This window comes from Macaca nemestrina, chromosome 4, assembly GCF_043159975.1.
Source record: "Macaca nemestrina isolate mMacNem1 chromosome 4, mMacNem.hap1, whole genome shotgun sequence".
Classification (NCBI taxonomy): Eukaryota; Metazoa; Chordata; class Mammalia; order Primates; family Cercopithecidae; genus Macaca; species Macaca nemestrina.
This window is the reverse complement of record NC_092128.1, coordinates 51,483,146-51,510,797: the sequence shown is the minus strand read 5'-3', so window position 1 is coordinate 51,510,797 and position 27,652 is coordinate 51,483,146. Positions and strand designations below refer to the sequence as shown.

Below are 27,652 nucleotides of genomic sequence, written 5' to 3'. Positions count from 1 at the left end.
GCCTCACACTCATTTTTACCACTGCTCTCCCCTTCCCCGGTCCTCCTGGTGTCCTTTCCATAGTTAAAGGCTACTTTCTCTTGAAGCACATGAGGAGAAGCCTTAGCAACCTCGATACCGAAGTTCTTCGCGCGCTCGCTCTTTCTGCCTCTGCTCGAACTATGCCTGAGTCCCTCACAGGAGTTGGGTAGTGCAGGCGAGAGAAGGAAGTCTTTGCAGGCCAAAACTAGGACAACCTGCTCGGACTTCCGCCTCCTGGCCTCCGGAAGGCAGTGCGCACGCGCTCGCTGCGACTCCGGCGCGGTTGACTTCCGCTCCCACTGTGCTCTGCGAGCCGAATCATGGATCACACTGGTAAGGAGGCGGAGGCAGTGGGGGTCCCGGTTCCATGCCCCCTTGGCCGGCCTGGGGCTGGTTGCCCAGCAGGCAAAAGGGATTACGCTCGCCCCACAACACTAGGGTGTGGCAGTGAGAAGAAATCTCACATATGCCTTCCTGTGCCTGGCAGGGGCCTGCCGTTTCCTGGCCTACCCTCTGGTGTGGTACCTACCTCCTCCGTGCCGGCAACAACCGCTCCTTCTCTCGTTCTGAGCTCCGAACCCGGACCGGTGGGCAATGTAGGCCTTTGGGAAGGGAGAGCGCCGGCTGTGTTTTATTCAGCCCAGCTGCTCTGGCCTACGTTATGGAGACTGGCGGGTAGATTGCGGTCTCCGAATCGCGGAATCCTCTTTACACTGGGAGTGGACGGGCGAGAGTGGGTTGGAGACTTCCTGCTGTCTCAGTCAGCTTTGGGCGGGTGCTGCAGTGGTCACCTCCTGTCGTCTCTCAGATCCTTTATGGACTAGAGAGGTGAAAGAAGGGCGTCTGATAGAGTTTTTGGAATCCAACTCGTAGCTTTTACCTAAACCAAAAGCATGCCCCGCGCTTCGACTGAGGTCCGTACTCATCATTTGAGGGTATTTACAAAGAGGAGCTTAAAATCAAGGCATTCTCATACTTTTCTCCAAGTAAGAGTAGCTCCACCCTTTGTTATGTATTTTCTGCCTTTGGCTTCTTTGTGGTTCTCAGATATTGAATGCGTGCTCTTGGAGTTAACAGGTGCCCCATACATTTACAGCGACCATATCACAAATGGAGAAAAAAAGGCTTTGTCTTGAGTATTGAGTTGTCCTCATCAGATATCTGCTTGATTATGTAATTAGGTGTGTATGTTTATGTAGTGTATATTTATGCCAGATACAGATATCTGTAGGTCGGGAGATGGAAGATGGAATGGTAAACGAGACGGACCAGGTCCGTGATAGAACTTCTATTTCACGGAGGAACACAGACAATATCTTCTTTTTTAAAAAATTTTTTGTTTTTTAAATGTTTGCGAATTATAAGTGTTTTGAAGAAAATAAACCAGTGCTGTGGAGAGATTCATGGGGGAAATTTCAGAGAGAGTTGTTAGGAATGGTCTTTGTGGAAGCTAAGATCTGATGGGTGAGAAGATCCCAGCCCTGGGAAAAAAGCAAGAGGAAAAGCATTTCCAGCAAGTGCAAAGGCACTGAGGTAGGAAGATGTAGTGAAATCAGCTGCAGCCTAGTAATAACCAGAGTGTAAGAGTCCTGAAGTGAGATTGGAAAGGAGGGCAGCAGGCACATTATTCAGGTCATTGAAAGCCATGGTAAACGTTTGATTTTTAAGTGAATATGAAGCCACTGAACAGAAGTAGAGGAGGAACACAATCTCTTTAAAAAAATATAATAGGCTGTTCTATCGAGAATGGTGTAAGAGAGGGAGGTAAGAATGATGGAAAATAGCTGATTGCAGTAGACGGGAAGGGAAGGTTGGTTTGGTGAAAATGAAGGAGAATGGGCAACATCTGTAAATACTTTGGTGGTGTTTGAACGAATGTGAGAGAAAGGAGAAATACCTAGGTTTTTGGTTTGAGCAACTAGGTAGTGTCCATTATTGAATTGAGGAAAACTTGGAGCAGAAAAGAGTCTTTTTTTATAGAGGTGAGATGGGAATTTGGGAACAAGTGTTTGGTCTTGGACTACTGGTGTGAGATAACTATTGAGACAGGAGAGATGCCAAGTGGAGATGAAAGGAAAGATCTGCACTGAAAATACGTATTTGGAAGTTAGTACCTTTATTTATAGCTGGTATTTTAAAGCATGAGGACAGATGAGACCACTTAAGAAGTGTGTGTTCAGAGGAGAAGCCGGCCTAGCACCAGGCTGTAAAGAATTCCAGTGTTTGGGAATTTATATAGAGTTGAAACTGCGATTTTGATGGTAGAATAGCAAACATTCGACTTTTGGAAAATAATTCTTATTTGAGCCCACTACTGGAATTGTGAGTCAAGTTCCTGCCATAGTTTAGAGGCTATTATGTTAGGAAGTCATAATAGGGGTGGGTGTAAAGCGTGTTTATTATCTTAATTCTTGAAGTTTAGACATTGCCTAAGGAAGTAAAACTCATCCTAACATGAAAATACGAATGAGCCAACCACTTAAAAAATTAGTTCCCGCTCAGATGTCCCTTCTGCTTAATACTAAATTCTTACCTATTTTATTTTTTTAATGAATCAGTCTCTTTGATGCTTAGTATCAGAAGATAGTATCAAATACTATGCATTGATTGTGAAATAAAATTAAAAACCTTGCAGAAGATTCTGGTTTTCATGAAATTCATAAATACGAATTTGATAATTGTTTAAATCACAAAGCCTTTGACAAATGAGGAAATGCCACTTAGCTAGATAATTGAAGAATCATGACAGAATAGGCATCTCAAAAGAATAATTTCAATATTAAAGGATTAAGAGTTCCTTGGGGAAATTGATGAAACCCTTGAACATTATGCAAAAATGACCCATTTTATGATCATACTGACATTCAAATGTAAAAATGAAGGTGTTCTAATAGAATCTTGCCAGAAAAATTACTCCAAGAGGCTCCCAATTAACACTAGATTTATTCTTTGGTCATTCTAAGAATTAGCACTTCTGTAACTGTATCCCAGATTTTGTAAAATATCCCAGATTTTGTAAAATATTTGTTGGTTCCTTTTATTCAGGATAAAAATCCCCAATCTTTTAAAAACTATATAATATGGAAGTGTTGTGCCTTTTTAAAGTGAATTTATCTTAAGTGGCCGGTAGTCCTTAGTCATTTTCTATGTAATATCTAAGAAATTTTTGTTGTTAAGAACTTTATAATTTGTTACTGTATTCAAAAGGAAATAGTGCTTTATGTTCTGATTCTTAATTTAAAAACAACAAAAAGCAAAAAAGTCGCAAAAAACCCCAGAACATTACCACTATTAAATGCTGTACCTCATGAACTTCAATCTGTGAAGCAAAGTGAGAAGGGCCAGCCAGCTCTTGAAAGTGGTAGACTGTGCAAGCAACAATAGAGACCTCAAATGTTCAGGATGGTGTGAAAAGGACTTGTGATGAAGTGTTGGTATTTTCATTATTCACAAAGGTAAAACGATTCAACCATTTTGATATTTGAATGTTTAGTATTTGAGGGACAGCATTGAACTGATTATATGTGTACAACAACTTGCTTTTTAGTTGATTGGAATGTCAGGAATACTTTTTGAGCAAGAAAAAAAGTCATTCATGTTTCTTCTGGCCAGTGCATTGCTTGTAATTACTTTTACGTACATAAGCAACTACAATGAAAGCAGATCAAATACATTAATCAGCTCGTGAGTCTATTTAGTGAAGCGTTGAAAGCTAATCAAGTTGGGTTTACCCGAATTCAAGATTCTAGCTAACCATGTAATTCTGCCCTCCCCTTGTTTGAGGATTAGCTGTTATGAGAGTAGTAAGTAGACTGAAAGATACTTAAAATAATCGTTAAGGACCCATTTTTAATTTTGTTTGATATATTGTTCAGAAAAAGTGCAAATGAATGTGAACTTGGTGTGTGTCTGTAATCCTAGTAGCCTTGGAGGCCATTAGTACTAGCTTACTACTTCCAAATTTGGCTTTGCTGAATTTAATGTGAACGGTTTGGCTATCTATCTGGACTGTAATATTTCCTGCAGGGGCAGTTATACAACCTTGTTCAATAACTTGTCATGTTTAAAACACAATAAATTAAAAATATGTTATTTGTATTTCCTATTTTAAGCATTTTCCTTTTTGTCTTTAGTAGGTCAAGTTAAGTATTTTCTGTATTATATCTTTTCATCTATTTGAAAAAAGGTGACTGTTAAGCTTTAGATGGGGTCAGTTCTATGAAATAATACTCCTGTTACTCATGGGACAAGAATTAATTCTATAGACAATAACAAGCAAAGACTCCAGGAACTAGAAGGTGACAGTTGTTTAGACCTAGTTGTAGTACAGGAACTTTGCATCCTCTTCAATTATAATTTTCCATTACAGGGCCGACTACGAACTCAGTCATATGTTATAGCCCAATACATTATTGCATGTTTTTACTACTAAATGGTGTAATGACTTTTACTGTAATTCTAAATGATTTTTAGAATAACTCTCTTACACTTAAGGAATAATCACATTTCTTAACTTCATTTTCAAATGCATTATTTAATTTTGCCTTCATCAGTGTTAGTAAGTTCAGTTTACTAAGTTTATTATCTGCATGCTTGATGATCAGACATGGGGATAGGGATGGTTTTCTTTCTTTTTCTCCCTAGTCTTTTTCTTTAAAAAAAAAATCTCTTGTAGTTCAAGACAATGGTTCTTGGGTTCATGAATGGTTTCATGTTTCTGTAAACTTCTCTTGAATTATATGAAAAATTTTATTCACTTTTCTAGGGAGAGGTCCTGTAACTTTTATCAGTTTCTTAAAGGATTCCATATCTCAAAAAGGGTTAAAAAGCATTGCCTTAAGTGTTGATCCAAAATAAATAAAATTAGCAGTTAAACTTAATGTAATATTGAAAATCAGAACCCAGATCTTTAATAAACTTGATAATGTTAGGTATGTTGTTTTAATACCTGTGGCAGAATAATCTTTAAAAAGAAAAACTAAAAGAAGTTACAACTTTTTTTTCCCTGACATAGACAATGAGTTACAAGGCACTAATAGTTCTGGATCCTTGGGTGGTCTTGATGTTCGCAGACGAATTCCTATAAAGCTCATCTCCAAACAAGCAAACAAAGCAAAACCTGCACAGCGAACTCAAAGGACTATAAACAGGATGCCTGCAAAGGCTCCACCTGGTGATGAAGGTAATTTGTTTAACTAATAGGTCCAACACTCTTTCTGTTTTATCTGATTGCTCCAGATAGTCTGTGTGATCTTATAGCTACCTCTTTTTTATCTTACATATCATATTTATTCTTTAACCTTTTTGTTTGACTTCTCATTGTAGCACATTGTATTTTTATTTCCCTTTATAAATATTTTTGATTTGATTCCTTTTGTTGTTGAAAGCAATGCTGCCCATTGTTTAATAATCTCAACAGTATTGCAGAAAGCATAACATTAAAAGTAAAATCCTTCTATCCAAAGATAATCCCTGTTGACTTTTTTATACAAAAGTACTGATTTTTTATGTGTAGTTGCCATTTTTTCATGTAATACGCATTTAAGATTTTTTCTTATCAGTACATGCAGATATACCTCATTAAAAAAAACAGGTTTGGGTATTTTTAGATATACCATAATTTAACAGTTTTTCCAGTTTTTTTCTGTTACAAAAAATGTTGCACCAAATATTCTTGGACATAGTGTTTTGTAGAATTTGTACTTTGCACAGATTTGGCCTTTTTTTTTTTTTTAAATTCCAAAGACTTTAAAACTACAAATTTGGATATTTTAAAACTTGATAGATACTGTGGATTTTAGAGTTTGACAAGTACTGTCAAATTGCAGTAAAAAAGGTATGTTAGTTTTTACTCCCATACACCAATAGTGAGTACTAGAAATCTTTTAAAATTTTTGTTTTGATGTAAATTTCTTTTAATTATGAAAGAGCGAATATTTTTTCATAGTATTGGTCCTTCTTGTTTAGATCCTTTCTTCTGAGTTTTTTGTAAATTAATAGGATTTTTGTTATATGTTATGTATGTATGTGTGTGTGTATATACATATATATATATATATATATATTTTTTTTTTTTTTTTTTTTTTTTTTTTTTTGAAATTGGGTCTTACTCTCTTGCCTGGACTGGAGTGCAGTGGTGGGATCATGACTCGATATTCCAGGCTCAAGTGATCTTTCCACCTCAGTCTCCTGAGTAGCTGGGACTACAGGTGTGCCCCACCTGCTTGGCTAATTTTTTGTATTTAGTTTTTGTAGTGATGGGTCTTGCTGTGTTGCCCAGGCTGGTTTCGAACTCCTGGGCTCAACGTTCCTCTCACCTTAGCCTCCCAAGGTGCTGGGATTACAGGCATGAGCCACTGCGCCTGGCCTATATTGTATATATTCTTCACTTGTCTTTTAATTTTGTATACAAAATATTTATTGCAGAGAATCTTGAAGATTCTATGTAGTCAGGTATCCAGTCTTTGCTTTTATGACTTCTGGGTTTTGTGACATTTTTTGAAAGGCCTTCCCCTATTTCACCAGTATAAAAGAGTTTTTCCATCTTACCCTTGATTACAGGTTAGCAAACTATGTCTGTGGGCCAAATGTAACCCTGTTTTTATAAACAATTTTATTGGAACACAGCTATGCTCATTCATTTAAGTATTATCTATGGGGGCTTTCACACTATAATGGTAGAGTGGAGTTAATTGTGATTGAGACCATATGGTCCACAAAGCCTAAATATTTACTATTTAGCCTTTCACAGAAAAAGTTCACTGATACTGCTTGAGAACATTTATGGATATGTATTTGGTTATTAAGGGGAAAAAAGGTGGCGTCTGGCTTTTTTTTCCCCCAAAACATTGTCCCAACTCTTTTCCTTGCTGAATAGGAATTTTATTGTTATCATATGTATGTTAAAACAGCAGTCCCCAATCTTCTTGGCACAAGGACTGGTTTCATGGAAGACAGTTTTTCCACAGATGGAGAGTGATGGCAGGGTGCGGGGAGTGATTTCGGGATGCAACTGTTGCGTTAGTTAGATTCTTGTAAGGAGCACCAACCTAGATCCCTCTCTTGCACAGTTCACAATAGGGTTTGTGTTCCTATGAGAATCTAATGCAGTTGCTGATTTGACGGGAGGCGGAGGCAGAGGTCAAGTGGTAATGCTCCCTAGCCCTCCACTCACCTCCTGCTGTGTGGCCGCGTTCCTAACAAGCCAAGGGTACTGGTCCAAGGTCTGGGAGTTGGGGACCCCTGTATTAAAAGTATTTTTTTGTATTTCTAGACTTCCTATTCTATTCCAGCAATTTGTCTGTATTTATTTTGTAGGATCAAGCTGCTTTAGTTAAAACATACATTATGGTTTCTTTTATTGTAGGGTTTCTCTCTCATCTAAACAAGTATATTTGAAGTCAAATTGTTACAAATTGTGTTAGTAATAACCTAGGGCTGCTGTTGCACTACCTCTAATTTACGGTCACTCCTGCTTTGGCTTTTTTTAAAAAACTAATTTTTTAAAACAACATGGTAGTGTACAAATGCATTCTTTAATAGTTCAAACAATGCAGAAAAGCCAAAATCCTTTTCCCCCTTTCCCTCTCGGAATTTGGAGTAAAAGAAATTTTTTTTTTGATTGTTGTTTTCCTAGGCATCAATCAAAATGTGGAGTTTGGGGTGTCAGTGTGGTATCTCTACAAATATATATAGTTTAATGATGGGAGTACAGGTGGAACTACTCTGAAAAATGATAATGTGCTCCTGATTTCCTTGGCTATTATCCCAATCATTTTCTGGGTTTGAAAAACTTGAGTTTCCTTATTTTGAATTTTAGATCACACCAGCTTTTCTAAGGTGTAAATAGGTGATATAGGAGCCTAGGAACTCTCAGGTGTGGCTTATCAGAGCGCCCTGACTTTGGATTATACATTCGTATTGGCAGTAATTAAATAGCAGTACACTGAAGTGTCTATCAGCTTCAAAAAATTCTTGCATCACTATTTGTATGTTAATGTGAGTGTGTGTCTGTGTCTGTGTGTGTCTGTGTCTGTGTATAGGTGCTGTAATTTAGTCATGTGGGTAAAGTTAAAACTTGTGTGCTTGGCTACTCTGTTTACCAGTTCTAGGGCCAAAAGAGTCGTGAGAAGCCTGGCTCCTTGGAGGGATATATTTGTCTGCTCAGCTTTACTTTAGGTAATTGGATTCTACCTGGAATTCCCATCAGACTGTTGATTGGTTTTTTGTTCTTTTGTAGGAGATGAGAAGATTGCCATCAACTTTTTAATTAGGCCAGAGAAATTGAGCCCATTTGATCTTCATATATCTTAAGTTTATTGATATTGATAAATGCATTGTAGGAAAGGATACATAAGATATGATATGGCTGCTGTTTGGGTAATTAATCAGGGAGTGGTTTTAATCGACAGGATGAAATATGAATATGTTAAGGTGTCTAAATTACTCATTTTAGGGCAAAGAAGAAGATAACTTGTTTGCTAATAAAATGCATAGAATGCTTTATGTTTTCATTATACTCTTGGCAATAAAATCAGTCTCATGGCATACCATTTTTGTAGCTAGACTAGAATAAATGGTGATCAGTATCTTAAAAATTTGTGCAACAAGCATGATAATCAGTAGTCAGTAACATTTTACATTAGAAATAGTTTCATGAATTGATAAGAGCCTTTGAATGGGAGTCAAGAGATCTGAGGTCTGTTCCTGGCTTTGCCACTTTTCTATATGTTGAGTTGTTATGAGTCTCCATATAGTAATATTCTCAATAATGAAGTGAAAGAGTTGGACTAGATCACCAAGATCACTTCTAACTGATGTTTTAAACTAATCTTGATTGTCTTATTCTTAGAAAAGCTTTGAAAGGCATCAGATGGGCTTTTTAGTGAAAAGATCTATTTTGCCATGTATATGTACTTCCAAAATGAAATTTGAGATGTGGAAAGTTAATGGGCAGTACTTTTTTTTTTTTCTCAGAAGGATTTGATTATAATGAAGAAGAACGGTATGACTGTAAAGGTGGTGAGCTGTTTGGAAATCAGCGAAGGTTTCCTGGACACCTTTTTTGGGACTTTCAGGTATAATTAAAAATGAAAAATTGTATTAGAACAATAAAATATTTTAAGTATTAAATAGTTAAAATGTTTTATTAGAGTAATGCACAATACATAAAGAATGTTATGAACTTGTTATAACTGATTTTCAGTACATACAAATCATTTGTTAATACTCTATTTTCAAGAATAATTTGAAGTACTTTTCAGTAAAATCAGTAACTATTAACACTAAGAAGAAAAACTAATGGTATCACAGCTAATGGTGGGGAATACATGGAGATTATACCAAGAAGCTTTTATTTCTAATTGTTTTAACAACTTTTATAAAACACTGACCAATTCATTGTGTAGATACAATCTTTAGAATTGTGTGAGAAGATAATTTTAATTATATCATTTCAACAGATAAACATCTTAGGTGAAAAGGATGATACACCAGTTCATTTCTGTGACAAGTGTGGATTGCCTATTAAAATCTATGGGCGAATGGTAAGTATAATTAAATACTGTTTTTGTCAGTAAGCGTTTGCATAGAGGTCGGGTTCTGAAATTTAGATAGGTTTATCATTGTTTCATGACTAAGTTTGCGACATTTTAAATAAGTATGAAATAATTAAGGGAAGTATTGGAATACTATGAATTTAATATTATCTTGACAAATTGTTGAATTCTTGTAAAATATTAAATAAAACTGAAAATTAAAATAATTTCTGAAAACTAATTTCTTTAGAGTGTTTGATACCAGTTAGTTTACAGTTATTCTAGTTTATTAAGGAAAAATTTTTTTCTTAATAAATAGAACAAAACTACTTATGTTTGAAGGCCACAATTTTTTTTACATAAAACTGCATTAATAATATTTATAATTTCTTTTTTTCCTGAGGCTCAGAGAGGCTTGATATTTCTGAAAATTGAATTCTAATCGTTAAAAAAATTTTACAATCCTAACTAATTTTATAGTAATTTTCACATTTCTTCCCTCCAAAAAAGATAGTTTTGCGTTTGCGTTTAGAAAAAAAATCGAATTCAAGAACGTACCTGTGATGGTAGATGGCGTGGATTATGCACTGTTGCTTTCCTGTACATGATAGTAAAGAAATAGTAACAGGCTGTGAATTTAAAAATGTGGTTCTAACATCATTTTACTGTATCCTTCTGATTGATTTTTAGATTTTTATTAGTTGATTAACTTAAAACGACCAGAGGAAGATGCTGCTTTTATTAAACATAGGACATACTTGTTATTTTTACTGCATTCAAATAGTTTCAGGAGAAACAAGATTTAAAAAAAAACCATGTAATTAAAGTGTTCTTCAGGAGGTTTTGACCTGCAGAGGGCTGGGTGTGGTGGCTCACACCTATAATCCCACAGCTTCGGGAGGCTGAGGTGTGAGGATTGCCAGAGGCCAGGAGTTTGGTACCAGCCTGGACAACTTAGCGAGACCTCGTCTCTACAATAAAATAAAATAATTAGCCTGGTGTGGTGGCACACACCTATGTTCCTAGCTATTCTGGAGGCTGAGGTGGGAACATCAGCCAGGAGTTCGAGGTTACAGTGAGCTGTGATCACACCAGTGGACTCCATCCTGGGCAACAGAGCAAGATCTGTTTCTTAAAAAAAAAGGAAAAAACGTCTGGGTACCATGGGTGAAATTCATAGAGTTTACACCTCCAGAAAGTGTAAGCAAATACATATGTGTATATTTATTGGGAAAGGGGCCATAGTTTTTGTGATGTTCTCAAAAGGCTTTGTGATTGAAAAAGGTTATTGTAATTAGTACTTAATAAATATTCATTTTAACAGGTATTCTCAAGTATCTTCTAAGCCGCCTTATGTATAGGTCACTATATGTATGTTTTTTTAAGAAATATTTTAAGTTCTAATATGCTTAACTGTAATATGTCTTTGTTTACAGATTCCATGCAAGCATGTTTTTTGCTATGACTGTGCTATTTTACATGAAAAAAAGGGAGATAAGATGTGTCCAGGGTAAGATAAGATTATCATTACCTTTTTTAAATAATAAAGTTTTAGTGCAATGATTTGTAAGTTGGATTAAAGGTTAGGGAGTGATACAAATCAGGCAGGAGATCAAACATACAGACATGGCTAATCTTTTTCTGTGAGCCCAGCTTGCCTAGCGTTTCTCTTTAATATAGGGCAAGGTAAACACTGTCAGTCAACTCAAATTGGTCAGAATGAAATCTGTTTGCCATTATAGAAGTATTATTATAAACCAAAAACAGTTACTTTTTTGATGAGACATTAAAGAAGTATTAAGATATATTGAGAGCAAAGACTCCAGAATTAGAATTCCTGGGTTTGAATCCTTATTCTGCTATTTATTAGCTGTTTTACTGTCATAGACTATTCTTTATTGATAAAATGAGGCTGATAATAGTACCTACCTCCTTGTGGTATTTTTAGGATTAAATGAGGTTTTATATATATAACATATGTACACACGTACGTATATATAGTAGCTGGCATATAGTAAGCACTATATATATATATATATATAAGCTCTTGCTACTTTCAAATCTGATTATTGTATCTGGAGTATATCTTAGAACACCATCATTACATAGTCTCAAATTATAAAAAGCTAGATCCGTTTTGGGATAGTCTTGAAGAAAACAGAATAAGAATTTTTATATCAGTTCAGAACTCTTGATAAGGAAGGCTTAAGAAAGAATGAGAGATACTTGCTTGGAATAGCCATAGGCTTCTTAGATCACTTATAACCTGTGCTTAAAGCTACACCAAGATTTGTGGTATTGATTGATAACAAAGCTGTGGACACTTGTCAGCAATGATTCCGTTTTATGGTGTAGGAAAATTTAACGTCAGCAGGAGAGAGGGGTGATTTATTGACAGCTCAGTGACAACTAATTCTCTTGGCATGTTTTTATTCGCATTTTAAAGTAACAGATTATAACATTTTTCTATGAGTTTAAAACATTTCGTTTATAGAATTATAATTCAGAAGAGTTAAAACACTAGAAATATATATCATTTGTTTTTTTGGGTGTTTTCTCAGGCCTAAGTTTTCAACATGGTATACCTTCATTTTAAGTTACATAGTAAATTTGATTGCTTCATTGGGATAAAGGATTTCAGATGTGATAAAACATTATTTAGAGGACTTTTAAAGGTTTCCTCTTATTTATTAAAAGGAAATTAAAAGGTACTTCTTGTTTAAAGAAATTAGTTCTCAAGGTACTAAATGTAACTAATGTACTGAATATACTAATGTACTAACCTTACTAATGGACTAAATATAACAAAGTACTAAGTGTCACATCTCACTTATGTGGTCCTTAGTAGCAATTTTCGGACAGAAGCCTATCTGTATTAACAGACCCAGATCAGGAAGTGAAGAAATGACAATCAGAGTTAAACAGTATGTATTACTGTTTTTAAGCACCACCCAAGAGAAAGTGCCTCTCATCTTGTTAAGGTCGAGATAGTTCAGAGTTTACAGTGAACTAGAAGCAAAAAACAAGTGTGCCAGATGGCCACTAAAGGGAAGCATAATAACATCAATAAGGAGTGCCAGCCTTATAGAAAGGATGGAAAGATAGACAAAATCAGGAGTATAGAGCCATTTAGTTTAGTGCCAAATGACCTGACACATATATTCAATGATAATTGCTTATATATATACACACATATATTTTTATATAGTGCTTAATTGGGGATTAAATACTGTCACTTTCGTTGTTTGATATTAAATATATTCTTTGAAGTAATATGAAATAGATGTAAGAACATTGTGAAGTAGGTAGATACTTTAACTTCCTTGTACAAATGAAGAAACAAACTCAAAAATGGTTCAGTGACTTCAAATTACTGAGCCAATACCAGATCCAGGATCTTCAGATTCCTATTTCAGTCCTCTTTCCCCACTGTGTCAAGAAAGCTGTAATGGCAAGTATGGATTAAATATGGTAAATGAAAAATAGTTACAATTTTGACCCTGAGTTTTTAAGAAAATGTTAAGTTAAATTTAGTGCTCACAAATTAGAAAGTTAGGAAAGTGTAAATTTGCCTGACAATTCAGAAAAAACCCTTCCTTAAAGGACTTTTAATAGTCCAGGCTTAGATTGAAATAGTTTATGTTTAATGTTAAGAACCCTAATGATGAGGCTGGTGTTACTTCTTGTAGTCCTTGCAGTGTCTTCTACTTACTGTTTTCTACTTACTGTTTTCCACTGTTTGCTCAACAAACAGTTATCCCTCAATAATACCATACAAGTTTGAATTCCATGATTGTAAGTAATCAACCCGTTGGTTTTTTTCTTGCTGGGTTTTTTGGCAAATGGATGCAAAACGTAGAATTGTTTGAGAAAATTAGCTAAATTCTAGGCCTTGGGAAGAATGAGGTCTCTTCTTGAAACATATTGTTTGATATTAGGAGTTCTGAAGATGACAGAAATGCCTATGCTTAATGGCTAATAGACAACAAAGTAGGGAAGATTAAAGGTTCATGTAGAATAACTGTAACTTCTAATTGTGGACTTTTGCTATGTTTTATGTAACAGTCAAATTTTTAAGAGGCATATTTTTGAAAATTACATAATTTTTTATATTCTCTTTTAGTAAATCACATTTTTTCCCCTTCTGATTTAGCTGTAGTGATCCTGTGCAGCGAATTGAGCAGTGTACACGAGGTTCTCTCTTCATGTGTAGCATTGTTCAAGGGTGCAAGAGAACGTATTTGTCTCAGAGAGACTTACAGGCTCATATCAACCATCGCCATATGAGAGCTGGAAAACCTGTTACCCGTGCTTCACTTGAAAATGTTCATCCTCCTATTGCCCCACCACCAACTGAAATCCCTGAGCGTTTTATAATGCCACCAGACAAGCACCATATGAGCCATATTCCGCCAAAGCAGCACATCATGATGCCACCACCTCCTTTGCAACATGTGCCGCATGAGCACTATAATCAGCCACATGAGGATATTCGTGCTCCTCCAGCAGAATTGTCCATGGCTCCACCTCCACCTCGATCGGTCAGTCAGGAAACCTTTCGTATTTCAACAAGAAAACACAGCAATTTAATAACCGTCCCTATTCAGGATGACTCAAATTCAGGTGCTAGAGAACCACCACCTCCTGCCCCAGCACCTGCTCACCATCATCCTGAATATCAGGGTCAACCAGTGGTATCGCACCCTCATCATATTATGCCTCCACAGCAACATTATGCACCACCCCCACCTCCTCCACCACCAATAAGCCATCCAATGCCACATCCTCCCCAGGCTGCAGGTACTCCTCACTTGGTATATAGCCAAGCTCCACCTCCACCAATGACCTCTGCTCCACCACCAATAACCCCTCCCCCTGGACATATTATTGCCCAGATGCCACCTTATATGAATCATCCTCCTCCAGGACCTCCCCCACCTCAACATGGTGGTCCACCTGTAACTGCACCCCCTCCTCACCATTATAATCCTAACTCATTACCCCAATTCACTGAAGATCAAGGAACTCTGAGCCCTCCATTTACACAACCAGGGGGAATGAGTCCTGGTATATGGCCTGCACCAAGAGGGCCACCTCCTCCTCCACGATTGCAGGGTCCGCCTTCTCAAACCCCACTTCCTGGACCACATCATCCAGATCAGACGAGATATAGACCGTATTACCAATGATAATAGTATTTTGAACTGAAGATATGAGGAGGAAAAAAACTATGTATAGTCAATCTTTTAATTAAGCTTTGACTGTTTTGGGAAGGAAGAGTACCTCTTACCGAGGTAGTATAAAACACATAGGGTCTTGTTTCTTAAAATGGTTTTAAATCTTGACCTTAAGATTGATTTCAAGTACCATACTGTAGTACAGATAAGTGGCTCAGTTGAGCACAGCTATATTTTAACATCTTTATTCCCCTAATTTAGTAAATTGACCCAGAGGTGACCATTTGTAAAAAATTTGAAAAAATTTTTCATTGTTTTACTTCAAAAGTATTGTTTTGTTAAACCCAACGTTTAGTTTTTCTTGTGATACATTTTGTTAACCTGTGTAAAAGGATTAAATTTCAATAAGATTGTAAAAATGCTATTTTTATGTGAATTTAAGTGCAGCCACATACTGTTTTTTAAACCATATGTTTTACCACTAATTTCCCAAAGTTATAATAAAATCCTAAAAGCAAAAATCTAGAATTTGCTGTAAGGCAGACTGTTAAATGATAGAGAGTTATTTCACATTTTAGGCACTGAAATGTTGAGGTTTCGAGGTATAGTAAGTATACAATGCACTTCACTTGGATGCCTTTTCATTTTTAGGCAGCCTCAGGAGCACCAAAATACATTGGAATTCTAGTACTAAGATATATTTGTTTGTAATGTTAAAAGGCATTACTAATTATTTGGAAAGAGATGGCCAAAGTAATCAACTCTACAGGCTTCAAGCTGGTGGGGAATGCTGTTACTCATTAATGCTTTTTTACTGAATGGTCGGAATCACATATGCACCACACATACTGATCTTAAGTAACATTATTTTATAGAACTGTTTAAATGGTGTTATTTAGATGAAATGTGTTCTGTTTTGTTCATTGTCTTAAACTGAATAGGGCTGAATAGGCTTTATGTAATTCTTCATTTCGTGGTAGAGTTTGATGCTGTGTTTAAGTGGGTTCTTGTTTATAGGATTTTCAACTGCAGTTTGAATGCCATGGAGGAATTTGAATAATGTATTAATGAAGGACATATTCTTGTAATCACAAATTTGCATTTGCTCAGGTTTCATTGCTGTGTGATAGAATTTTTCCTCTAACTTGAAATTTAAAAACTTTTATTTCCTATTCCTTTTGTTGGTAAAGCAGTCTGAATTTGGAACATTTTAGCTTGGAGTCAACAGTGAAGACTACCAGATAATTTTGTATTGGAGAAGAGGAAAGTAACAGCTAAATTGTGGATTTCAGTGCTTTACATGGTGCCTTTAGAGTCAGCTTTTACATTATAGGGGCTTGTTATAGTTCAGCTAAGATGACCACTTAACAGTTTATACAGAACTCATGTGTATAAATCAACGTTCTTAGGATATTATTTATATCCTTTGAATAAATCCCTGTGAAGTTTTTCCTCCCCACTAAAATGGTGCATAATAAAACATGAAATGTGTAGTATGCAGATATCATTTATTAGATAGTTTGTAGTATATACATTTAGAACATACTTCTTTTGACAAAGGGTGAACTGATTGCTAATTTACCATTTTATTCTGTCAGGTACAGGTGAAACAAATTCTCATCTTGAATGATCAGATGCAAAATCATTTCTGAACCCTAGGAGCAGAAGTTAGAAATAACAAAATGGCCATTTCAACCTTGACTGGCCAAAAATAACTAATAAACTTTTTTGTTTTAAGTCAGGCAAGTGATTTTCTACACTTCACAGTTTGAAAGTCCAGTGTTAATGCAATATTTCTAGTGAGAAATGCTTGTTATTAAAAGCATGGGAGTGAAATAGTGTGAAATGTTGGTGGTGAGTGCTTCTATCATGTTACTGTAGGTACTTGGACTGGTGCAAACTTGATTCCTTTTCATGCCCCTGTTTAGGAGCTATTAAAATGTTACTGTTAAAAATCCAAACCATTTCTTTGTTCCATGTAATAAGAAAATAGCCAAAATCACTTTAGAGCTTCTCAGCTATTTATGAAGAGCTGTCCTGCTTTTATTGAAAGTCACTAGAGTTGAATGTGGTAAGCAACCACTTAGCCTATGTATTGGACGAGAAAAATCAGTATCATAAAATTTTGAACTAAGAACTCTTGTAGAGTTTTAAAAAAATGATTTATTTTCAATTAGGTTTAAGAAATCTATGTTATGCAGGGAGGCATATCAGATGAATGTTGTAGTAGACAAAAGTTTTAAATCGTGTTAGACTTGAATTCATCAATTGTTTGAGGGTGGGTGGGTAGAAGGATAACAAAATTACTGTTAGTGCTTCTTTCCTTACGGAAAAAGATGTGAATCCCAGCCTTATTTCAGGGAAGCCTTTGAAGCTATGATGGACATAAGTCTAAATTAAATGTATGTATGTTTCATTATATTGCTCTTAAGACTACTGAGGTGGCAGTTTAATTCTTAAAAACAATAAAATGGAAGCATAAATACTATTTTGCCTAGATGAATTTTTATGTATTGGCACATTTGGAAGAATGCAGAATTTTCCATGTTTATGTTGATAACTTTCTCCAGTATAATTAAGTTCACTTCTAAAAGATTAAAACCATCAAGTTGAATGTTACATTTCTTCAGTGGCATGTTTATTCAGAATATACAGTATTTGGGGAAATATCTGTTGCAAAGACTATAAGAAACTATCTTCATTTTGCCCTGTAAAAACTACTTGCTCAAAATTATCGTGTAAATACTAATTAAATACCACTGAAATGTAAATGGAAGAGATATTTGAACATATCTTTTAAACTCAATAAGAGGCTGTATGAAGTATACAGAACTGCTGAAGGCTTTGTTCTGACTAATATATTGGAAGAGTATCTTTTGTAATCTTTTTTGGAAAACTCTACAGTTCCGTCTTTCATAAAGTTTTTGAAAATGAGTACATTATGAGTACATGAAAAAAGTGCATGAGTACTCAGATATTTCTTCATTAGATTACCCATCAAATTAGTATGTTGATGTTAAACATGTGTAAACACTATATTCCGATTAAAGTGGACTTACTCTTCATACTAATATAAACATACTGTATTCTGATTGAAGTGGACTAACTCTTCATACTAATATAAACATACTATATTCTGATTGAAGTGGACTTACTCTTCATACTAATATAAACGTATTCTGATTGAAGTGGACGTACTCTTCTTCACTGGTTTGTAATTTGCTAAATTATGGCCTAGAAACCAATCAGTTTACTTAATATGGCGTATGTGCAATCAAAGCAATATCAGATATACTAGGCTTAACGAGAAGTGGAGATAAACCAGGGAACATACTTGGCAGTGATGCTAATAAAACCTAATTTGGATTTTTAAACGTCTTGTTTTGATTCATGTCCCTTCAGTTTTCCATCACTGAGGGAAGAAGTTTTAAGGCAGAATTCTTAACACTTTAGTGCTTAATTTTCCCACATCCCCATCTTTAAAATTTTTGAATTTTTTGGCACCGTAGAAGCACCGGATTGAAACAATAAGTCATGGGTTTAGTTCTCACAATTGGGTAGGACCTCTTTAAAAAAAATCTATTCACTTAATGTTAAAACTTTTTTTTTTTTTTTTTTTTTTTTTTTTTGGTAAAAGGATTATTCTGGCTGTGTGATAAGACCAAGTAGGCTAAGATGGAAGCAGAGGGACCAGTCAGAAGGGTGTTTTAATAATTTACACAAGAGATGATGGTGGTAACATTACAGGTATCAAGAATTGGGAAGTGGGTGACTTGTGGAAGGATATACGTAAAGATATATTTATATGAATTATTGATTTATAAAGTTAAACACCACTTATGTATGTTAGATGTGGGTGTATGATAATGAACAAAATAGATGGTCTCTGCCCTTTAGGAGCTTACATTCTAACTTACCTAGGAATTATTCTTGATAGTCCTTATATTTTCTTCAAAAATTTTCCTTATATTCAAAGTATTGTGGCCAGGAAATAAATCTTAATGTTTAAAATACATTACTGAAATACATGCAAAACCATGAGAGAGAAATGTATTTAATTCTGAACATTAGTATTTCCTACCTGCTTTTCTGGTTATAATTGTACAATGCTAAATTAGTGACTTTGGAACAAATCTGTGGAATGCACCTATAATTATTCCTGAGTTTAGTCCTTATCTTGTAATCAGTTTTTAGTTAGGTCTTAATTTCTTTTGGGAGGTGATGTTTTCTAATAATTAAAAGCCTGAGTTGTATAGGGTTAGACTATCCAGACAGATTTCTGGCTTTACCACCTGTGACTATCTAATTTAGACTAGTTACTTGCTTTTGAGTCTTCATTTACTTTTTTTTTAAAAAGTAGGGGAAATCATAATACCGACATTATTGGGGCTATTTTGAGAGTTAAATGACTATATTTTAAAAGGAGAGTCAATAGGATTTCCTGGTGGATTTTTAGGCTTGATCAGCTTAAGAAAAATGGAGTTGTCATTAACTGAGGTAGAAAAGATGCTGGTAGAGAGACTAGGGGAAGATGAACAGGTCAGCCGTGACCTATTGAAATCCAGATGAAGATGCTAGAAACGTGAATTAAATATCCCTCTTTTATATTCTTGTTCATGCAGTGTAGGGTCAACCATTTAAAATATTTCATTTACATTTCTAAGTGGTAAGTTCTGTGTTTAGATAAAAATATGTATCAAATGCTTAAATAACTTACACAATAATTTTAAAGATAAACTGCTCAACATGTATTACTTTCACCCTTTCTGAATTTCTGTAATGTGTTTGTCTCTTCACAAGTTGTTCTGTCTCCCAGTTGCATCCTTTCCCTTCCAATCTTGCTCTGGTTTACATAAGTTTATTTTTATGTTCCAACATGGTCTCTTGACCTCTTCCTAAATTAGGGATCAGATTTTGGTACTAGTCAATTTCCAATATGTGCTCTGAGGCAGGCAAGTAGAAGCTCAGCCCCATGTATTCCCATTACTAGAAGTATACCCAACCTTAGTGGCCTACAAGAAAAAAACATTTAACGATAAGGATAAGTAAACCTCTAAGGTGTTAAGGTTGAATGTACTGTGATGTGGGCACAAGAATTGGAGTGCTTGTGCTTGTTTCTTGAGTTTTTGTTGTTGTTGTTGTTTGGTTTGGTTTGGTTGGCAAGAAGAATGCAGAGGGCACCTTTGCTTGGGAAGATGGAGACCTCAACGACAATCCTATATATAAGGCATTTGCCTCAACTTCAAACCAAATGATTGAGTAAATAGGCTCCTGTTTTCAATTTCGACTTCCTGCCCTCTTTAGAGGAGAAGTTCTTAACCCAAGATTTGTGGGGCATTTTATATGTAAATTTTGTGTGTGTGTGTGTGTTCCCCCCTCCCCCAAAGTCCATAGGGTGTATGAGACTCTATAAGGTGTCGACTCAAAAAGTTAAACACTTAATAAAGAGTGCTGTGGCTGGGCACAATGGCTCACATCTGTAATCCCAACACTTTGGGAGTCCGAAGCAGGAGGATTGCTTGAGGCCAGGAGTTTGAGACAGCCTGGGCATCATAGATCCTGTCTCTACAAAAAATGGGAAAATAAGAGAGTGCTGATATTCTACTTTTAAGATTGGCTATGTAAATAACCTGTATCTTACCTTTGTGTATGTAGTTTTAAGTCCAATAGATAAGCCCTCTCAACGACACTAACAGAGTGGAAAGGTACCTTGACAACAATGTTCAGAGGTAAGATCTAAAACAATTGGGACAGCTTTTCCCATTGACAGAGTGGTTTGATGTTTAATAAAGGGCATTGAATATTTTTCTCTTGGTGCTGATATTTCTAACTATTACATAAATACAAATTTTCACCAAGAGCCATACCAGTGGAAAAGGAGAAGCAGGTGTACTGAATCTCCTCCTCCAGATAAATTGAACTCTAGAGCTGTTATTCTGCCCTGTGAGTTACAAATAATAACCAGCAGTGAAAAAGAAGAGTCGTACTACTTCTCTGCCATCTGTTTTCCTTGTTCCCACTGAGACCAGGAAGAATTGGCTACCCATCTTTTCTTTTCACCTTCCTTTTAGTTTTTTTAGAAAGCTAAAAAAGCTTTCTCATTTTTTAGCTTGTATAGTTTTCATACTAAATCTATGTAGTTACAGATATTACATTAGAGGATTGTGTTTAAAATCTGGATAGGAGGTTGGATGCTTTAAAAAACTGATAATCATAAAATCTGAGCAAAGAAGCCTGATTACAGGGGTTCTGTTAGAAGATTCTCATGTAGCAGGTTTCCAGCCAGACCACTATATTACGGGACCCACAGCAAGCATGTTTCAGAAAGCTAACAAATTTAACAAGACACATCCACTGTACAACTGATTTTTTTAATGGAAATATATTAGTGTGACCTGTATAAATTATGACATTCAAAACAGTGGCGTCAATACACTGCTAAACATATGCATGAAGGTAGTGACTAGGATGGAAATCTGTCAGTGCTACAAAAATACATACGAACAAAATAATTTTTGTCCTTTGATAAATCTACAAGATATAAAATTAAGAATATTTACATAATTTCATACTAGATATGTGAAGAATATGCCATACTAGAACAATCTTGTTCCAAAGTTTGAAACATATTCTGTCAAAAATACTCTTTATACAATATATGAACTTATCAATAACTTTCTGGGTATAAAGTTGTTTTTTATGTCATGGTCAGATGAAGATCCCTCTGAATTATATGTTGATTAGAATTTTGTTTCACCTGGTACCTGGAAGAAGACAGAAAGTTACTGTTTTAAAACACTTGTCAAGTTCTGTTACAATGATCACATCTTAGGAGCTAGAATTTACCAAAGTTATCAGTTTTTTTGTCTTGAATTTTAATGATCAAATATCTTCCATCACTACTTGTTTAACATAGATTCATGTGATACCACATTGTAATTCAAAGGCCTAATTTAACTTAAAGTAATGGTACAGTGTGTTGTAGCAATATCTTTCTTCACATTTGTTCCAAAGAACTCTGTGTTGGCCTGGTACATTCAGCTTTTACCCCAGTCACCACTGGTGGCCTATCCACAGCTGATGATTTACCTTCCTAGAGGCTGGACAAAGAGCTGGTGTTAAATGTTTCTTTTTTTTAATACGGGGAAGCCAAGGTCCACCAATGTGCTAGCTACATTTGTTAGACAATGGGTTCTAGTGTTTGGGTCAGACATGAAGTTTAAATGCTGTTCCTACCCTTTATCCTCCAATACTTGGTGACAGTTGTGAATGCAGTTACTGAGGAGAGGATTTCTGGTGCGAGGCTCTTCTTATAAGGTACTCAGGCAAGGTGCCAGTTTTATTGGGGTTCTCTGGAATCTAGTCCTGGGAGACAGAATCATGGTGCTTATCTACGTTCACCTCTTACCTCAGGTCTATCCAATTTTCTGGAATGGCCTTTTCATCTGACCTTTGCTACTTGATACCACTCTTAATAATGTTCCAGATTTATCTTATGCTATACATTTCTTTTTCATTTTGACTAGAAATTCCTTTTTTGAGACCTTTCAGCTAAGAGAAATACCACTGGCTGCCTGCCATGCTTGAAGACAATCATTAAATTCTTTCTCTGGTCCCTCAATCCGTTAGTTTTTCACCAGAGGATAGAGATGGTGTACTATAGTGAACAGAAGACAGGTCTTGTCATCAGAAAGATCTTAGTGCAATCCTGTTGGGGTCACTTGGTGTGTGACCTCAAGCAAATTAAGCTCTCTGAGCCTGTTTCCTGTTTTTTTGTCATTTGGAAAATGAAGATATCTCCTTTGTATATTGTTATAAGGATTGAGATACTGAATGTAATACACCTGCCATCTACCTGGCCTACAGCAGAAACCCATTTTAATTTGTGATTCTACTTTTCCCAAACTAGAAACATTGCTTTAAAGGACTGGATGTTCTAGAAATGAACATCTGCAATGAAATGGGACTCTCCAGTTAAATGCTGAATTGGCAACTCACTCCAGTAAGGAAGGATAGAAACTTGTTTCATTGCTTGACTGGACACTGTGCTAGGGACTTCTCAAGCATCTGACTATTGGGAGGTGTGTATTAGCTTATTTTCATCGCTTATTCACCTGTAAATGGAAATAGCAATACCTTCCCTGCTACGTGGATTATTACAGGGCCAGAATAAGAGCATTGTTGTAAGTGGTTTGAAAAATAAAGGAAGATATGCTCAATATTGCATTAACGGAGATCTGTTATCACTATTTTTTCATCCTTTTTTTGTACGGGTCTGAGTTTCTTTTCCCAAAAACTCCCTGTGAGATTGGTTAGCATTGCTTCAGTTCTCTAGGGGTGAGGCACAGAGGCTCAAGCAAGTGCTGGACTTTCTGCCACATGCAGGAAGTGGCCTCACTACTTTGAAGGTGTTTTTTTTTTGTTGTTTTTTGTTTTTTTTTTTTGCTGTGATGTCTAGGTGAAGATAAACCTGTTGAAGAATCTTACCTGATATTCCCGATTACGTAATCCTCCATTTGTATTTATGGTAAAATCAATTTTTCCATCTTTTTCCTGAGAAAAAGAGAATGGAAATAGGGATTAGGGGCTGGTTTTTTTTAATGTTGAAAAATAATGAGAAATTTAAGGAGTGGCTGCTTATGCAATTGTGAAAGTCATCAAAGAGCTGGTACCTGACTGGGTTTAAACTTTGAAGTACTGTAATCTTTCTTCATCGAAATATGCAAAACAGCATCATGGATTGTTAAGAAAAGTATTGAGGTTTTCACTTCACCATCAAAAAATTCATACCGGTTAAGCTTCTCAATGAAGTCATCTGAAGAGAGAAAAACAGTAACTTTTAGGAAAAAAACAATTGTTTGACCACCAGTTTTTCCTTGAGGCTAGTAATTTCACCTTCCATTTGCAAATGTGCGTTTCATTGACATTTGGTTGTTTGTAGGTTGCAGTGGTATAATACTGGTCTATCTTTAGTACAATGTCTTTTGGAACTAACAAATACCTTTGTAATAAAAAAAAATTAATGCCCTAATGTAAAACGGAGGAAGGCAAAGGAGCAAATGAAAAACAGTAGTTCCTAGAAGAAAACTCATTTAGGCAGGAGCCTAGTGAATTGATCTCCCTGCTTAATGATTGGAGTATCAAGTGTGGCTTCTTATTAAAATTTAGGATTCTGCCAAAATGGAACATATGTTTATGGACCAGTGATATGCTGTGGTTCTTTATTGTAGCCCATTTTCGCAAAGCTGCTGGGTTTTATGAGAAAACATCTTCCTTACCACTTACCTCTAATCATCTTTGAGAAATCCCATTTTTGTAGGCACTAAACAGCATTCATTTACATGGATTACTCAACCAACTATTACCTTATGTCTGCCATGTGCAAAACTCTGGCTGAGTAATAAGAAAGATCAAAAGATAAATTAGACCTGAATCTTGCCCTCAAGGAAGATAGAACATTTATTTATATATTCCTGTAGTACTGACAGAAAACGTGTTGTATAATAATGAGGGCAAGGAGCAATCTAGTTTTTTTCCTTGTTTTCTTAGTTTTAGAATAATTCCCAACACATAGTATGTCTTCATATTTTTTGTTGAATATATATAAGGGAGATATAGATCAAGTACTATGAAAATTCTGAGAAAGTTACCTCTTGGTGGGTATCTGGGAAAACTTGAGCAGGTACCATCTAAAAGTGCCTAGGATTTGGAAAAAAGTGGAGGAAGAGAAGGTACACAATCATGGAGATGGATTCTTCTGTTCACAGACAAGCTTTCAGTGATAGAGGGAGAGGGAGCATGGAGGGCATTGTGGCCACCAGGATCTGGGATGGAGAGGGTGGTGTGCAATGACAAGGAAGGTGATAATCTTTGATAAAGACTGAAAAGAATGCCAGGCAGTAGAGACAGCAGGAACAGATACTTTCCAAGATATCTGGGATGATGGAAAAGGGTAAAATTGTTAGTAAATTAAAGGTTCCTGGGATCAAGGGGATATTTTTAATTATAAGGAAGCCTTGACAATGGTTGAACTAATTTTCAGTCCCACCAACAGTGTATAAGCACAGTGTAGCGATTCCTCAGAGGGCTAAAGACAAAAATACCATTTGACCCAGCAATTCCATTACTGGGTATATACCCAAAGGAATATAAATCATTCTGTTATAAAGATGCATGCATGCGTATGTTGATTGCTGCACTATTCACAATAGCAAAGACATGGACTCAACATAAATGCCCATCAATGATAGACTGGATAAAGAAAATGTGGTACATATACACCATGGAATACTATATAGTCATAAAAAAACCAAGATAATATCCTTTGCAGGTACATGGAGTTGGAGGCCATTATCCTTTAGCAAACTAATGCAAACAGAAAACCAAATACTGCATATTCTCACTTATAAGTGGGAGCTAAATGATGAGGACACATGGACACATGGAGGGGAACAATAAACACTGGGGCCTATCAGAGGGTGAAGGGTGGGAGGAGGGAGAGGATCAGGAAAAATAACTTATGGGTACTAGGCTTAATATCTGGATGATGAAATAATCTGTACAACAAACCCCCATGACATGAGTTTACCTATGTAACAAACCTGCATGTGTACCCCTGAACTTAAAAGTTTTTTTTTTAAAGTCTTGAAACTGGAATACGTCTGTATATTTTAGGGACAGGATCCAGTAGAAAGGAAGAGATTAAGGATGCCAATTTTATACCTTTCGAAGGACCTGCGTACCACTTGTCTCTTCTCCCTAAAAAGCTCCCCCTAAGTACTGTCAAGGTTGACTGCCTCACTTCATTCTAGTCTCTACTAAAAATGTCATTTGCTGGACATCCCTGATCAGCAGTCCTTCCCTCCCTCCCTCCCTCCCTCCCTTCCTTCCTTCCTTCCTTCCTTCCTTCTCTCTCTTTCCTCTCTCTCTCTCTCTTTTCTTTTTTTTTAATTTGAGACAGTCTTGCTCTGTCACCCAGGCTGGTGTGCAGTGGCATGATCACAGCTCACCGCAGCCTCGACCTCCCAGGCTCAAGTGATCCTTCCATCCTTCCACCTCAATCTCCTGGGTAGCTGGGACTACAGGCACATACCACCACACCCAGCTAATTTTTTTTTTTTTTTTTAGAGATGAGGATTCACCATATTGCTCAGGCTAATCTCAAACTCTGGGGCTTAAGTGATCTGCCTGCCTCAGCTTTCTAGAGTGCTAGGATTACAGGCATGAGCCACCACGCCCAGCCTCTGTTTCTTAACCCTGCTTTTTTCTTAGCACTTATCACTACCTGAAATATGCTTTTATTTGTTTATTATATGGCTTTCCGATGCGACTATAAGCTTCATGAGGACAGGGGCTTGTCAGATTCACTGCTGTATTCCCAGCACCCAGAACAGTGCCTGATAAATAGTAGGTATTCAGTAAGTCTTTACTGAATGCCTATGATGTCCTAGGATCTAGGGAAGAGACAGGAAATAAGAAGGTAAGCAAGAACAATACCTGTCCTGGAAGAGATATAGTCTAGTAGGGACACAAACTGAACTGCAAAGTTATTTGATATGTGTGTATTCTGTGGATGCAAACAGTCTGAAGACCCAGTGCCCTGCCTGGGGAAGCAAGAATGTTTTCAGTTATTGTCGGAAAACTGCCTGAAGAAGCTTTCTTCAGAAAATAGGATGGGAGAGCATTATAGGGATGGACAAGGATATTAGTTAGAAAGTCCTTCTAGAAGGCTTAGTTGAGAAATGAGAAGAGTCTAGATTAAAGTTCTGGAAATGGATAGGAAGAGACTGATTTAAGAGGAAATATTTATAGGACCTGGTGACTCACTGACTAGAGGGAAGGAGAGGAGAAATTGGTGATGGTTTCAGGGTTTCTATCTGGAAAACTAGGTAAGCAGTGATGCGGTGATTGTGATAGGAAAGAAGTATTTTTGGGAGGGGGAATCATATACGTAGTTTATTAAAAATATGTATTTGAGGTGCCTGGGGGATATCCGGACAGTCGAGTCCATTGGTCTGCAGCTCAGAAGAAAGGTCTGGGCTGGAGGTATAGTTTGGGGATTCATTAACAAGTAGATATACATGAAATCATAAACATGTAGGAAATTGACTAGAAAGAGTCTGTGGAATTAGAACCATAGTATCGAGTGTAAGTTTGAAGCTTGGGGAAGACTGAAAGAGTGGGAGTTGAACCAATGTCTGACCCTGAGGAGATGTTTGAGAGGTAGGAGGTGAATCAGAAATGTCTTGCCAGAGTCAGGAAGGGAGAGAGTTTCAAAGACAAATGCTAGAGAGAGCGCCTGATGCTTAAGTACGCTGCTGCAGAGGGACCTGAGACGAAGGCAGTTAATCCTGACAATCTGGACATTGCTGATAACCTTGGCAAGGATGGTCTCATCAGCAGGTGAAGCTAAACCAAATTATTATGGGCTGGAGAGTGCAAGGGAAGGGAGGAAGAGAGACAGAAAACAAGGCTACTTTTTCAGGAAATTTAGAGTAAAAAATAGTTAATATATTCCTCCTTTGTTGCCTATGAAATCAGGATTCAAATTGTAGAATTTATTTAATTACATATCAACACAACTAAAATGCAAAGATGCTGTTTCCATAGGGATTTTTATTGGGTTGGCTGCAAATTAGATTTTCATCTTGTTTATATAAAATACTCATTCTTTGGAGAGGCTGTCTAGATTGAGAGTTGGCATTGAGCCTGAAGTGATTGTCAGAACATAAAGCAAAAATAAAGCCACTTACCATCAACTCCAACAATATACACATCTACCTTGATCCTGATAAATTCTTGCAAAATCTGTTAAAAAGAAAGTATATCTTCCTTAGGGAACAGTTTCACTTGTCAGAAATATAAAGAAAACAATCAGAATTATACCTTACGGGTGATGTATTGCTTTCAGAAGCTTTA

The 27,652-nt window shown here is 36.3% G+C and overlaps 2 protein-coding genes across 7 annotated transcripts in view; one reads left to right on the top strand and one right to left on the bottom strand.

Moving 5' to 3' along the window:
- Window positions 1-19: 19 nt before the first annotated feature.
- LOC105475303 (Cbl proto-oncogene like 1) lies at window positions 20-17,222 on the top strand. 4 transcript variants are annotated; one of them, XM_011730425.3, is made up of 6 exons: window positions 20-354; window positions 5,036-5,203; window positions 9,001-9,098; window positions 9,483-9,566; window positions 10,994-11,067; window positions 13,711-17,222. In XM_011730425.3, the coding sequence occupies exons 1-6, from the start codon at window positions 342-344 to the stop codon at window positions 14,744-14,746; spliced, it is 1,473 nt and encodes a 490-aa protein (XP_011728727.1). In that variant the 5' UTR covers window positions 20-341; the 3' UTR covers window positions 14,747-17,222. The 4 variants fall into 4 exon arrangements, with proteins under 4 accessions (XP_011728727.1, XP_011728726.1, XP_024646707.2 ...); XM_011730424.3 differs by having other exon boundaries at window positions 23-354; window positions 8,998-9,098; XM_024790939.2 differs by lacking the exon at window positions 20-354 and adding an exon at window positions 374-617.
- A 3,864-nt stretch (window positions 17,223-21,086) lies between these two features.
- LOC105475884 (solute carrier family 26 member 3) overlaps window positions 21,087-27,652 on the bottom strand; it is a 37,979-nt gene continuing 31,413 nt past the window's right edge. For all 3 annotated transcript variants that reach the window (XM_071094682.1, XM_071094683.1, XM_071094684.1), the window contains exons 18-21: window positions 27,487-27,541; window positions 23,407-23,549; window positions 23,222-23,287; window positions 21,087-21,498 (exon numbers count right to left, since the gene is read on the bottom strand). In XM_071094682.1, coding sequence (XP_070950783.1) covers window positions 21,475-21,498; window positions 23,222-23,287; window positions 23,407-23,549; window positions 27,487-27,541 — 288 coding nt within the window. In that variant the 3' untranslated portion in view covers window positions 21,087-21,474. The remainder of the gene's footprint in view (window positions 21,499-23,221; window positions 23,288-23,406; window positions 23,550-27,486; window positions 27,542-27,652) is intronic.

Excerpts from the sequence above, each read along its gene's own strand:
- LOC105475303 (XM_024790938.2), top strand. The coding sequence starts at position 488 with ATGCCTTCCTGTGCCTGGCAGGGGCCTGCCGTTTCCTGGCCTACCCTC. Across the intron at positions 9,099-9,482 it reads ACCTTTTTTGGGACTTTCAG|ATAAACATCTTAGGTGAAAA; the intron begins GTATAATTAAAA and ends TCATTTCAACAG. Across the intron at positions 11,068-13,710 it reads GGAGATAAGATGTGTCCAGG|CTGTAGTGATCCTGTGCAGC; the intron begins GTAAGATAAGAT and ends CTTCTGATTTAG.